Here is a 13,774-nt window from a genome sequence, read left to right on the forward strand (position 1 = left end):
CTTTCGCTGGGTATTATCCTGCTTATGCCTTTGTCACTTGCAAAAGAGATACAAATTCAATCAGTTTTTAGTACTTTAGTCTTGTTATTTTTCTGGGATTTTTTTCACAAAAAGTGGATTATTTGATCCATGGTCCGGTACCATCCATCCATTCATCTTCTTGACCGCTTCTTCCCTTTCGGGGTCGCGGGGTGCCGGAGCCTATCCCGGCTACTGAAGGGCGAAGGCGGGGTACACCCTGGACAGGTCGCCAGTCCGTCGCAGTGGTCCGGTACCATGTTGTACAATAATACATTTTACTTGGTAAAACATTGCGATTAATCGTGATTAATCACAACACAAAAGTGTTATTAATCAGATTTCTTTTGTATTTGATTGACAGCATTAATTAAAAATAAATGTTCTAAATGTTTCGAGTGTGATTTCATATTGTGATTATTCTCAGATAATAAGTGGTCGGCAAATACTGAGACAAAATACAAATTAATCGCGATTAATTTTTTCAAGGTTTGTGATTAATTAGTTCATTTTTTTTAATCGATTCCCAGCCCTAAAATATTAACAAAATATAATTTTATGGAGTTTAAAATATTGAAAGTTATTCTATATTCTGGAATAATATTCCTGCCTTTTTATATTATTCCTAATTATGTTAAAAAGTTTTTTTAAAAATGTTTTAGAGTTTTAAATAAATGTTTATCCTGTTCGGCCTGCGACATGAGGTGTGTTTTGGATTTAGGCCCCCTGTGTGATTGACTTTGACAAACCTGCCTTACAGGATATAGATGTTAGTTGGAGAATTTACCCTCATGTTTGGTCACATTGAAGAAATATTTGGGTGTTTGTCACATATATAGATTTGAAAAGCAAGACTAAAATAAAATTGGCACATTTGCATCATAAAGATGTTTAAATTTCTCCTCCAGACGAGGAGCAGCTTCTTCCAGACACCTGTTCTCTGAAAGGTCAGGGGTGTGTGATGTCATATCCTGCCAAGATGGTAACAACCACCGAGAGGAAAACATGACTTCGAATGAGCTCAATACAAACTGACGGGTGGAGTTACCACACCCTTTTTCTACTCACGGACACAGCTGTGGATAAACTCCCCCCATACTCTCCATTTTACAACTTTGAATTCAAACTGCTGTGAAGTTTATGTCACCAAGTTTGTACAAAAACCACCTGCAGTGAAGACATTCAATCAAATTTGAATCCTGCATCAGAGTTTTGATTATAAACCTATTCCTTTGGCCCTCTGATAATCTCATCTAAACTGATCCAATATAACACTCAATTCACAAATGATTTCCAATTAAGGCTTTCAAACTCTTCACACTGAAGGTATTAAATACATTTGGGTCAAAGTGTTTAAAAATCAAATTAAATGGTCTGATTCAATGGTCTTTTACTATGATTATGCAGTTCTTAGTTAAAATAAAAAAAACTGTTATTTTCTAGGACATAGTTTCTGCAGAGCAGCAGCAGTTTATTGGAAATTTGCCTTTGAGTTTTGGGCGGGACTGTTGGTGTGAAGCAACTCCGCCCCTCTTCCCCTCCCGTTGAGCAGAGAAGTGACCCTTCCAGTGTGTTTTCTGTCATAATTAAGCTCTTTTTCAAACTGAATTTTGTCATCTGCTCCTGACTCCTGATGATTTGAATAAATAAATAATAAAAAATGCAACTTAGAGCTGAATTTTCTTTATACATGTCCTTCATCATCAGAGAAATGACACAAGAACATGAACAATTTTCACTATAGTTTCTGTCTCTGAGCCCATTGCACATAGTGAGCAATAATCCAGATTTACTTTTAAAATAACTAACTCCAGAGTTGATCAAATAAATGGACAGTCTTTCTGGTTCCTGCCACCATCATGACATCCTCAGTATCTGAGTTTTAATGCTTCTGCCTTCATTAAAGCTCGGCTCACCTGGAGCCAACTGGAGGTTAAAGCTGTTTTTTCTTGTTTTACAAAAAATGAGGCAAAAGCAGATCCTGCAAGCTCGTTTCCTCTGTCCTCTCTGCCTCTGATCTACGGAGATAAAATAGACTCACCCCGATGTGTGCGTGTGGAATTCTAGATTTGTACCTAACCTTGGATTTGTGCGCATTTGTGGGTAACTTTGAAACTGTGTAATTTTGGATTTGTGCGTGGCTTTGGATTTGAGCCTAATTCTTGATTTTTGTGTAGCTTTGGATTTGTGGGCATGTAGTTCTTGATTTGTGTGCAACTTTGAAATTGTGAGTAATTCTGGATTTTTGAGTAACTTTGGATTTGCGCGGGCCTGATTCATGATTTGTGTGTAACTTTGAAACTGTGCGTAATTTTGGATTTGTGCGCACGTAGTTCTTGATTTGTGCATAACTTTAAAACTGTGTGTATTTTTTGATTTGTCCGTAACTTTGGATTTGTTTGCACGTAGTTCTTGATTTGTGCGTAACTTTGAAACTGCGTGTAATTTTGTATTTTTGTGGGCCTGATTCTTGATTTGTGCGTAACTTTTGATTTGTGCGTTGTAATTCTTGATTTGTAACTCCTACAATACATTTTTTGCATAAATACAAAATTTACAAAATGTAAAGAAATAGAAAATACGATTAACACATGCACAGATTCAATTACAACAGCTTTAAACTAACTACACATATAAATCTTTAAAAATGACACACAAATCGCTTGTGAGACTCTTCTCTCGTCTCCAAGATTTGTGTGCAAGTGTTGCGTTTAAATGCTGCTAGAATGCTGGGTCATAAGTCTTCTTATCATCTACTTAGATTGTAAATATTATCTGGTGATATTCTCCCACTTTCTGAAACAGAAACGCCCCGATAATGAACATAAAAACGTCTAAATCTGCCCCCTGTGTTTGAAAACAGAGCGCGGACTCCTCCGATGAAGAGACTCTGCACATCGACACAGAGGCCAAGTCTGAGCTCAGAGGTCGCAACTCCAAGATGAAGAAGAAGAGCGTGAGCGCTGCAGGAATTCTGGACCTGCTCCAGGCCAGCAAGCAAGTGGGCGGGATCGACTACAGTACCAACAGGTAGGGCGGTCTGTGGCTGACGTCAGCGTTGTCTCCCTCTCCAAACCAGTGACGCTTTTATCCTAAGACGGTTGAGCTGCGGCACACATACAACATTAATCTCTTAATGACTCCCAGGAGCCCTCTTTTCTTGTCAGTGAATTCATTTTGGGTCTGTGTATGGAGGCTAGTCACTGACAAACAAACGGCCCACAAAGTGACGACGGCACTAAAGGAAAAGCTGAACCTTCTGAACTTTTCTCAGAGCTAAAAATTCTGCAGCAGAAGTTTACAGAGATTCTGTCAGCAGTTTGTGTTCAGCCAATGTGTGTTTTTTTTAATGCCACTCTAATCTATCATGGCCGTGGTAGCTCCAGGCTCTTCCCTTTGCCTTTTGCTGTTTGCTGTTCTGCTCAGCGCTTGATGGTCTATTTCCATCACACTGAAAGCTACAAATGAGCAATGAAAGAAAGAAAGAAAACATTTCTCAAAAATGTTCATTTTTCAAACCGTTTGTGTCTTTGAAGATGGAATAAAGTGGCCGCAGTGCGTTGTCGTAATGTTTGATAGTAATTGTGGTCAGTGTTGCAACGTGTAAGCTAAAACTCGGCATAGCTGTGTGAGTTCCCGCTCCCAGCGGCTCCAGAGATCTGCAGAATCCCTCCATTTTTGCGTTCTCTGCTCTGCCCGTGTGTGCACTGCTGTGTTATGGCTGTGTTGTGTTGTTACAGTCAGCCGCCTGCGTCTCCCAGCACACAGGAGGCCATTCAGGGCATGCTGTCCATGGCCAACCTGTCGTCTTCAGAGAGCCTGCAGCAGCAGTGGAGCAACAGCCAGTCGAAGAACAACAGCCAGTCCAAAAGCAGTTCGCACGGCTCGCAGGCTGGCAAGAAGGGCGGCGGGGGCGCCGGCGTGGGGAGCAGCAACGGCAAACGGCCGGTAAAACGTCTCCCAAAGAAACCCCGGAAAAGCAGCAGTATTGAGAGTCTAGATTACGACGATGACCAGGATCACATGGATGCATGTTTCAAAGACTCCGACTATGGTGAGCTCACAGACTCCTCCCACACACCTCCCCTTCCTCGTTTGATAGAAGTCATAACAGCTTTGACAAAAACTCCGACGCGGAGACCCCCAAATGCTGACAGGATCTGTAAAACATTTTGCTTCTTAAAGCTGCTTCCATCTCTAATTCTGAAGGTTGAGTCAAAACATCCAGCTTTCTGTTTTATAAAAGTGAAGGAAAAGACAATATCATCACTTCGTTTTAATAAGAGAAAATTCTCAAGTTATTAAATATGAATGTTTGTGTTTCGCCACTATGAGGTATAGACTTAGAAATTCAAGGCACCAACATTTAGTTAGTTGTTTAGAGTCTTGAATTGTTTACGGGAAAAACATGTTCAACCAATAAATAAATTCCTGATAAATATGCCAATAGATTATCTCCTCTGCCACCATCTCCAACACAACGACAAAAGCAGAAGCACAACGACAAAACCCGTCGGGAAAACGACAAAAGGGAAATGAATAACAGACTTTTGCTTAAGTTTCATTCATTGTCAAACTGTTGGTGCTTCTTGAGAGGTTTGTGTTGTTTGTAATCTGAGTTTGTCTGAAGGTGTTAATTTAGTCTCCTGTCTGACTTCAGATCACAAACCTCTCAAGAAGAGCCAACAGCTCAAAGCTGAATGAAAATTTGAAAAAATGTCAGTTATTTCTTTACGTTGTGTTTCACTTCCGTCATGTTGTGTCATTGTGTTGTCTGCTTTTTTATGAGCCGAGTCGGCCACCATGTTATCAGCTTTCTGTTGTTGTTCTTTGTCTTTTGTTGTCGTGTTGTCGGCTTAAGTCGTGTGCTTTGGTTTTTGTCGTCATGTTGTCGGATTTTGTCATTGTGCTTCAGCTTTTGTAGTCGTGCTTCAGCTTTCGTTGTCGTGTTCCGTCTTTTGTCATCATGCTTTTGTTTTTGTCTTAATGTCTCAGCTTTTGTTGTCGTGCTTCGACTTTTGTTGTCAAGCTTTGGTTTTTGACGTCATGTTGTCGGATTTTGTCATCGTGCTTCAGCTTTTGTCGTTGTGCTTCGGATTTTGTCGCCATGCCTTGGTTTTTGTTATTGTGCTTTTGTTTTTGTTGTAATGTTTCAGCTTTAGTTGTCGTGCTTCGACTTTTGTTGTCAAGCTTTGGTTTTTGTCATCATGTTTTAGATTTTGTCGTCATGCTTCAGCTTTGATTTTTTGTGGTTCAGCTTTTTGTTGTCATATTAACTTCTGTCATCATGCTTCAGATTTGTGTTCATGCTTTAGCTTTTGTCGCCGTGCTTCGGTTTTGTCATCATGCTTCAGATTTGTCATCATGCTTCAGCTTTTGTTGCCGTGCTTCGCCTTTGTCGTCATGCTTCACTTGTGTCATCATGCTTCAGCTTTTGTTGCCGTGCTTCGGCTTTGTCATCATGCTTCAGTTGTGTCATCATGCTTCAGATTTGTCATCATGCTTCAGATTTTGTTGCCATGCTTTGGCTTTTGTTGTCATGCTTCGGCTTTTTTCGTAATGCTTTGGTTTTTGTTGCCATGAATCAGATTTAACCGTCTTACTTCATTCAGCTTTTGTCGTTTTTGTAAAGTTTAGAATTTCCGTTGTTCTTTCTCCTGTTGCTTTGGCCAACACTCAGAATTCCTGGACAATGAGAAGATCTTTAGTCGTGACATTTCGTTAAGAAGCTTTGGTTCATAACAGAAAAGTCAGATTGACGGCAGTCTGAATACAGACTGGTTCAGGATTCAGTCTGGACCAAATGAAATGGACTTGGTTCAGAACAACAGACTTTTCCAGTCTGAATACACCCTTAAATTATTTAATATATGTCATCTATCATGTGAAAATACTGCATGAACATGTTAGAAACACCAAATGCATGATTTTCATTGCAGTGGGTCTTTAACCACTTCATTACCATGCAGGCCTTGTGCAGTCGTTTATGTAAATAACCAAACAAAATGAAATTAAATCTGTCTGTTACATTAAACTGTGAAAACGAGATTTCATTTTGCACCATTTGGCCTGTGATATCAGCAGTAGATAAATGTTGAGTTTATCTTTCATTTCATGCACATTCCTCCAGCTGTTTCTGATTGCAACGAATCAGCGGGTCATTTTCTCCATGTTGGATTCCTTAATTCCAGCAGGTGCTTCCACAACACATGGAGCCTGAATGATCACCATGTGTGGGTGTTTAATTCCTAATTGAGCCTGGAGCGTTTCATCAGGATCAGATGATGTTTATTTTCTAATCTTCTTCTTTAATTCCTCCTATTTGTGTCGCTTCAGTTTCTATGTGATCCTCTTCCAAACCCAGCGGCATGAACCTGACCGGCTTGTTAATAAGCCATTAGCACAAACCACAAGTTGTTCTTCAACATGCTTTTTGATCTCCTAATTACTTTCAAATCAGGATCTGCTCTCCAGTCTGCTGGCAGGAGGAGGAAGGCATATCTCTCTGACTGGCACTGATCGGCGTTTGTAAAATCAAGTCATTTTTTATGTTGATCGTGCAATTATAGGATATTTTTGCGTGGATTGGAATAGATGGAGAGAGAGGAAGCATCAGCAGCTGTTTCACAGCTGGAGCAGGAACAGGAGTCCTTACACAACCTGCCGTCCTCTGCTTCAGGCTTTGACTGGGAAATTTAGAAACTGGACATGTAAAGTAATGGGCTTTTTTCTGCAGTGTATCCCTCACTGGAGTCGGAAGAAGACAATCCTGTGTTCAAATCGAGATCGAAAAAGAGGAAAAACAGCGACGACACTCCATACAGCCCAACAGGTAAACCCTGCAGTACCTGCTTTGTTTTATAAATACATTTCAAATGCTAACGTTCGCGTCTCTGCAGCTCGCGTTGGACCTTCAGTTCCCCGACAGGAGCGTCCAGCCAGAGACGGCGCCCGCGTGGCCTCCATAGAAACCGGTTTGGCTGCCGCGGCGGCGAAGCTTTCCCATCAGGTCTGTCCCATTTCCGCATCTTCGCATGAGAAGTGTGAAAAACGAAATCGTCGCTCAACCTGGAATGTGCCAACAGGAGGAGCAGCAAAAGACAAAGAAAAAGAAGAAAAGCACCAAAAAGAAGGCCTTGTTGAGCGAGGAGCCCCTGAAAGCCTCTCAGGACAGCAGCTCTCCAGAGCACAATCCGGACTCACAGGACGGAAGCCTGACGGACCAGGAGTTCAACACTGGAACGGTCAAGTCGCCGGGGGGGCACCATCCCATGGCGCCGGGGGTCTTCCTCGCCCAGAGGAGGCCGTCCGTGTCCTCTCCCAACAACAGCAGCAACTCCACCAACACCAGCAGCAGCAGCACGGCAAAGGCAGAGCGGGCAGCCTCAGTGGACACCAAAAGTGAGCCTCTTACATTTCTGTCGATTATTTTCCTCACTTCCTGTCAATGATCTAAATTTGACAGAACATTTAAATCAGGATATGAAAAACAACCTTTTTTAGTACTTAATCTTGGATTATTGAGATTCTGATCACAACAACCCACCAACAAATATTATCTTAATTGTAAACAAACAGGAAATTGTGGATTTTTTTTCCCTAAATAAAAGATAAATCACTGCTTTTATGGTAGAATATAGTGTGGCAGTCCATAGTACTACTTGGTAAAATTGTGTATAGTATGAAAAAATAGGCCAGAGTATTGTTAAAAAAACTGTACAGTACAGAATTAAATTGAAGCAACGATGTTGTTGCCCCTCTGAAACTGAAGCCTGTTAGACAGAGTAGCACCGTGGTTTCATTCTGAAACACGTTCCCTTAAACAAGTAACTTGTAAGTTAGAAAGAGAATGGCGCCGCTCCGGCTCAGAGCACTCTCTGAATGCTTGGAAATATAGCCTCCTAAATGATAAAAAAAAATCTCTGCGCAAAGTCAGAACCCAATACTATTCATCTTTAATAGCAGAGAATGCAAATAATCCAAGATTCCTTTTTAGTACTATACCCAGGCTGATACACTATTTAAACATGTAGTTGTAGAGTTAGATAAGATCATTCTTCTTTAACAGTTCTGGTAAATCACCCGTCCGTCCTGGGATAGGATCTCTCCCTCATGTGGGAATCTCTAAGGTTTCTTCTTTTTTCCTGACTCAGGGTATTTAGGAGTTTTTCCATACCTGGAGGGAGGGTCAGGGATATCCAGTTTTATTTAGTCAGTTTAGTTTAGCAATTAGTTATTGTTAATATTTTATGATCGACCTTCTGCTTTTGTAAAATTACTGGCATGAAGCCCAATGAGACAATTGTTTTTGTGATGCTGGGCTAAATTAAGAAAACTGAATTGAATTGGGTTAGTGGAGGGGAACCCATCCATTTATCAATGCACATGGTGTAATATAGCATAGCATATTATAGTATAGTACAGTACAGCACAGTACACTATGATACTGAATATTATGGTGTAGTATATATTTCATTACATTGTATAGTGATCAGTATCTGTATGGGATTATTTGGTATGGTAACAGTATAGGACTGTACCTGTAAAGTAATGTTTAGTAATAGTATTTGATTACAGTATACCATCAAAGTGTAATAGTATATAGTAGTGGAATTTAGTCAAGTAGAATGAATTATAATTTAGTATAATATAGTATAGTATAGTGCCAGTAAAGTCTTGTTTAGTATAATACCAGTATTGTAGTATAGTATCTTTATAGCATCTTGCTGATTATGTATAGTATAGTAAAGTGCCAGTAAAGTATTGTTTAGTATAATACCAGTATTGTAGTATAGTATCTTTATAGCATCATGCTGATTATGTATAGTATAGTATAGTATAGTATAGTGCCAGTAAAGTCTTGTTTAGAATAATACCAGTATTGTAGTAGAGTATCTTTATAGCATCTTGCTGATTATGTATAGTATAATAAAGTGCCAGTAAAGTATTGTTTAGTATAATACCAGTATTGTAGTATAGTATCTTTATAGCACCGTGCTGATTATGTACAGTATAGTATAGTATAGTATAGTATAGTATAGTATAGTATAGTATAGTAAAGTGCCAGTAAAGTATTGTTTAGCATAATACCAGTATTGTAGTATAGTATCTTTACAGCATCTTGCTGATTATGTATAGTATAGTATAGTATTGTTTAGTATAGTATAGTAAAGGGCCAGTAAAGTATTGTTTAGTATAATACCAGTATTGTAGTATAGTATCTTTATAGCACGGTGCTGATTATGTATAGTATAGTATAGTATAGTATAGTATAGTATAGTATAGTGCCAGTAAAGTATTGTTTAGCATAATACCAGTATTGTAGTATAGTATCTTTACAGCATCTTGCTGATTATGTATAGTATAGTATAGTATGGTATAGTAAAGGACCAGTAAAGTATTGTTTAGTATAATACCAGTATTGTAGCATAGTATCTTTATATCATCTTGCTGGTTATGTATAGTATAGTATAGTATAGTATAGTATAGTATAGTATAGTATAGTATAGTATAGTATAGTATAGTATAGTATAGTATAGTATAGTAAAGGGCAAGTAAAGTATTGTTTAGTATAATACCAGTATTGTAGTATAGTATCTTTATAGCATCGTGCTGATCATTTATAGTATAGCATAACATAGCATCGCATAGTATAGTATAGTAAGGTATTGTATAGTATAGTATAGTATAGTATAGTATAGTATAGTATAGTATAGTATAGTATACAATTGTGCTAATAAATTTTTTGGTGACTAAAAATGGAGCCCATTTCAGTTGCTGGGATAGGCTCCAGCAACTCATGTGACCCCAAAAGGGATAAAGTAGGTTTAAAATGGAGTACAGCTGAATAATATACTATACATATTATATATTATATTATATAGCTGTATTATATACAATGGTGGTGTCTGTAAATTACATTTTTGTTGACTATATGTTGAGATTTATCGTCAAAGATAAATAACAGTATTGTGATAGCTGTTACGTTTGTAATTAATTTTTTGTTGTTCTCACTGAATTTATTCAGAAAATGCTCCAGAGTCCTTTAGATTGAAGGAGCCCTTTTTGTCAAACTAAAGGTCACTGCATTGTCACCTCTTTCCCATCCATTTGTTCAGCATCAAATGCAACTTTTAGGTCGAAGGCCTTCTGTATTCGTTCAGCTGTAACAGTTAGTCTGTGCTTACCCCCTCTCCTTTCTCCATCGTCCACAGCAAAGCGGCTGAAGAAAGGCATGGCAACGGCCAAACAGAGACTGGGAAAAATTTTAAAGATCCATCGAAACGGAAAGCTCCTCCTGTAGCAGCAGCAGTTTCCTGCTGAAGGACTGAAGACTCATCCAAACTCACACCTGCTCACTGAAGACAGCCGCAACAGAGGAGCTGGACCACTGTGGGCAAGGAGGAGAATCATGCATTTTCAATTTCTAAAATGAACATCACTCAGATAGGTTTTTGCCTCTACTTATACTTTATAACTTTCAGATATTAAAGTGTACAGAAGCTATTATAAATATTTTTTAAGAGAACGTGTCTCATTTTCTTACAGTTGTCAGTTATTCAGGGGTTGTGAAGTGGAAGTACATTGCAGTCATTCCAAGATATGTGAAAGTATCCCTTGCATGTCTTGAGTTGCATGTGTGCTTGGCTCAGGGCTGGGGCGGGGGGGCAAGATGAAGCGGAAGACTGCCCCCCACCAGCCCTCCTTCAGAGTTGGGCTCTCACTGTAAAGCTCATTCTGATCGGACATTTATTTACCCTTCTCATTAGAAAGGAAACAAAGAGCAGCTGTAAAGCACAAAGCCAGCTTGCGGTGTGTGAGGACATTTTGGAACAACACAAAAGGAGGGCGGGGTGGCACACCAGGATCTACTAGGATGCACCGGATCCAGTGCAGTACGTCTGACACTAAAGGGACCTGCAGCTGACGAGGAGCCGCATGGATGTCGACTCCACATGGGGATACTTTCCGTCTTCTCTTGTTTTCACAGGCAGCACGGGCGGCCTCCGCTCTGCAGGCCCCTCACGTAGAATGTAGCTCAGTATTTCAACGGTTTTGTCTTTTTCCCCCTAAAGTTGAGTGTTTTTTTTACTAAAAATATAATATATATATATATATTTGTGTGTGTATATATATATATATATATAGATGTATATACACACACAGACACACATTTATGTTTGTAAGCATATGGTAGACTAATTTTAGCAGTAAACTTTTTTTTTTATCCCAGTTTAAAAGGTGCTGCCTGGAAAACGAAAGAAAAAAATCATTTTTTTCTTGTCATATGGCCTTACATACACAGAGCTTATTGCATTGTGATTTTTTTCTTTGAGCAAGAGAGGAAAACTGTGGAAAAGGAAAGAAAAAAACAACCCCACAAAGTTTCTTTGACCAGCCTCTTGTTCCATGTTCTAGCAAACGGAAAGTTTCAGAGTTATTTTTTAGCACCTTGTGATGTGTTTCTGTGTCAGTGATGTAATTTATTAATGTTTGTAGCTTTTTTATACTTGTACAATTCTTAAGAGTTTTGCTTTTGAATATTTCATCATGGTTGTGGAAATACCCTTTGACTGTTTGGTTTGTTTTGTATGTGTGTGCATTCGGACAGAAAACACTGAACATCATGAACACAAGTAACAACGCCTATTTCCATCCTGTCACATGTCCAAGCCACGCCCTCTCTCTTTGGCGCCCTCTCGTGTTTTGTTTTGCTCCAAACATGATGGAGAACTTTGATTCTTTATCAGATCAAACTGTCTTGCAGTTCATACCTTCATGCTTGAGTTTGATTTTTTTATTTTTTTATGTCTGACCTGTTCAATGCACCCGCTGATCCACAGCAGAGAGCTGCAGCTGTCGTCTCCGTCTTCCCTGCTGCTCTTCAATGTCGTTTTCTTTTGACTCCAATGTTAATTTTTCTGTATTTAGAAGTTTCTGTTCAAAGTCCTGCTTCACTTTTCTAATTTGTGCAGAAATGACAAACTGGCGGAGCAAACATATTGTTGTAGAATGATATGATTGTCACCTTGTTTACTTTTCCAATACAGTTACTGTGGAAAACTGACTAGTAATCCGTTCCTCTTTGCCTGTAAGGACATTTTTTTTAGTAACACCTCATTTCTCACGTCTTCATGCTTATACATCTTTATTTTTTTCATAAAAGATAGAGGACGATGCTCAGATACCGGAGTTCTCCTGTAGTTTGAACTGAGCAAAGATAAGCCTGTAGACTCCTCAATAAACTAAAAACTCCTCTGAAAAGAACAGACCCTATCCAAACATTTAGAATATCATGGAAAAATAGATTAATTTACGTAAGTCCATTCAAAAATGAACTTTGATTGAAATGTAGATCCAGGACCTACAGTTTAATTGATTTCAAGTATGTATTTATTTATTTTGACATAAATTGGGCTTATGAAACCCACAAAAACAGGAAAAAAGAAGAATACTGTGGAGAAATCTGAACAATTTTTTCACAGCATGAATGTTTTAAAGTGAATTTCACCCCCTAATCCTCTATTAAACTCAAAGCACATGCACACATTCCCCAGATGTCATTATATTGGTTCAGTTCAGTTTAATTGTCTCATTTTGTTTCAATATGGGGAAAACTTCAGACTTGACAACAAGCCAATAGACGGACATCGATCACCTCCATGGTCTGGGTACAAAAGTTCATAGCTAAGGAGAGCGTGCTGTGTCCACGCATATACACGAAAAGTCTCATGGAAATGTGGCAGGAGAAGAAACACCAGTGAAAAGGACACAAAACGACAAGAACGTTGCAGACATCCTGTCTCTGCATGCTTTGTCTGGGCGTTTCCTGTCCAGATGGACCCTGTTCTGGTGTAAACTGTTCTGGTGTACCCTTTCTAGCCCCATCCTATCAAGCTAAGTCCTGTTTAGGCCTGTTACTTATTTGGTTCCCCTACATTATTTCTAAATGGCTCAGAAAGATTCCAGGTACTCCTGCCACATGGATCAGGACAGATTAAATGATGTTTTAATGGATGGATACATGTCTTTTAAGCTTTTAAACACATTTCAGTTGAGTTTATTTTTTTCAACATTCAGATTTAATCAGTGAAATGAAAAAAAAAAAGTTCAATGGAACGTGAAGAGGAAGGAGATTATCTGAAAATTAGTTACAGCACATTTGAAAAGACAGTCTCAAATGGGGTTAAGCCAATTATGTCTTGATTAAACATCGATTACACTAATACAAAAAATACTCACAAAACCACTTTCTCTCCTCCATTTTAAATGTGGACAAACATAAATGCACACAACTTTATAAATTTGAGCTGGTCTGCATGAGTGGTTGTACTTATTATGTTTTTAAGACCAAATCGAATATAATCACTAAAGTATAGATGACTTTACTTAACTGTAGCTACAATAAATTTGTGGCTGAAGAATAAATTATGGGATTTGGTTTACATGCAAATTTAATTTGTAGAAAAATCACAACAGCTGATCAAACACCCTCACTCCCCCCACAGTTTAAATAGATAGGCTACAAAGAAATGTACACAAACCTGACTGTAAATATCTTTATTTTTTTGGGAGGAACCTGACTTTTGAACTTGAGGATCAAGGAGAAATTCATAGGAAGAGTGATTATTTTAGGAGATATTATAACTGAATAATTATTTGGAAGTGTATGGGTTTTTTGGGAATGTGATGGGGAAGGGTCACTCAGTCCATTTCTCATATAAAAGTGACTCCAGAGGGCAACAACCCCCACCCC

General features: G+C 38.8%; 1 protein-coding gene across 2 annotated transcripts in view; it reads left to right on the forward strand.

Annotated features, from left to right (window-relative positions):
- phf2 (PHD finger protein 2) overlaps positions 1 to 12,085 on the forward strand; it is a 40,450-nt gene extending 28,365 nt beyond the window's left edge. The window contains exons 17-22 of one of the 2 annotated variants that reach the window (XM_024270125.2): positions 2,882 to 3,048; positions 3,759 to 4,072; positions 6,755 to 6,850; positions 6,918 to 7,027; positions 7,104 to 7,419; positions 10,233 to 12,085. In XM_024270125.2, the coding sequence (XP_024125893.1) occupies positions 2,882 to 3,048; positions 3,759 to 4,072; positions 6,755 to 6,850; positions 6,918 to 7,027; positions 7,104 to 7,419; positions 10,233 to 10,321 (1,092 nt within the window). In that variant the 3' untranslated portion in view covers positions 10,322 to 12,085. The remainder of the gene's footprint in view (positions 1 to 2,881; positions 3,049 to 3,758; positions 4,073 to 6,754; positions 6,851 to 6,917; positions 7,028 to 7,103; positions 7,420 to 10,232) is intronic. The other variant, XM_024270126.2, reaches the window with a different exon arrangement.
- The last annotated feature ends 1,689 nt before the right edge of the window (positions 12,086 to 13,774 follow it).

Source organism: Oryzias melastigma, linkage group LG5 (genome assembly GCF_002922805.2).
Source record: "Oryzias melastigma strain HK-1 linkage group LG5, ASM292280v2, whole genome shotgun sequence".
Lineage (NCBI taxonomy): Eukaryota > Metazoa > Chordata > Actinopteri > Beloniformes > Adrianichthyidae > Oryzias > Oryzias melastigma.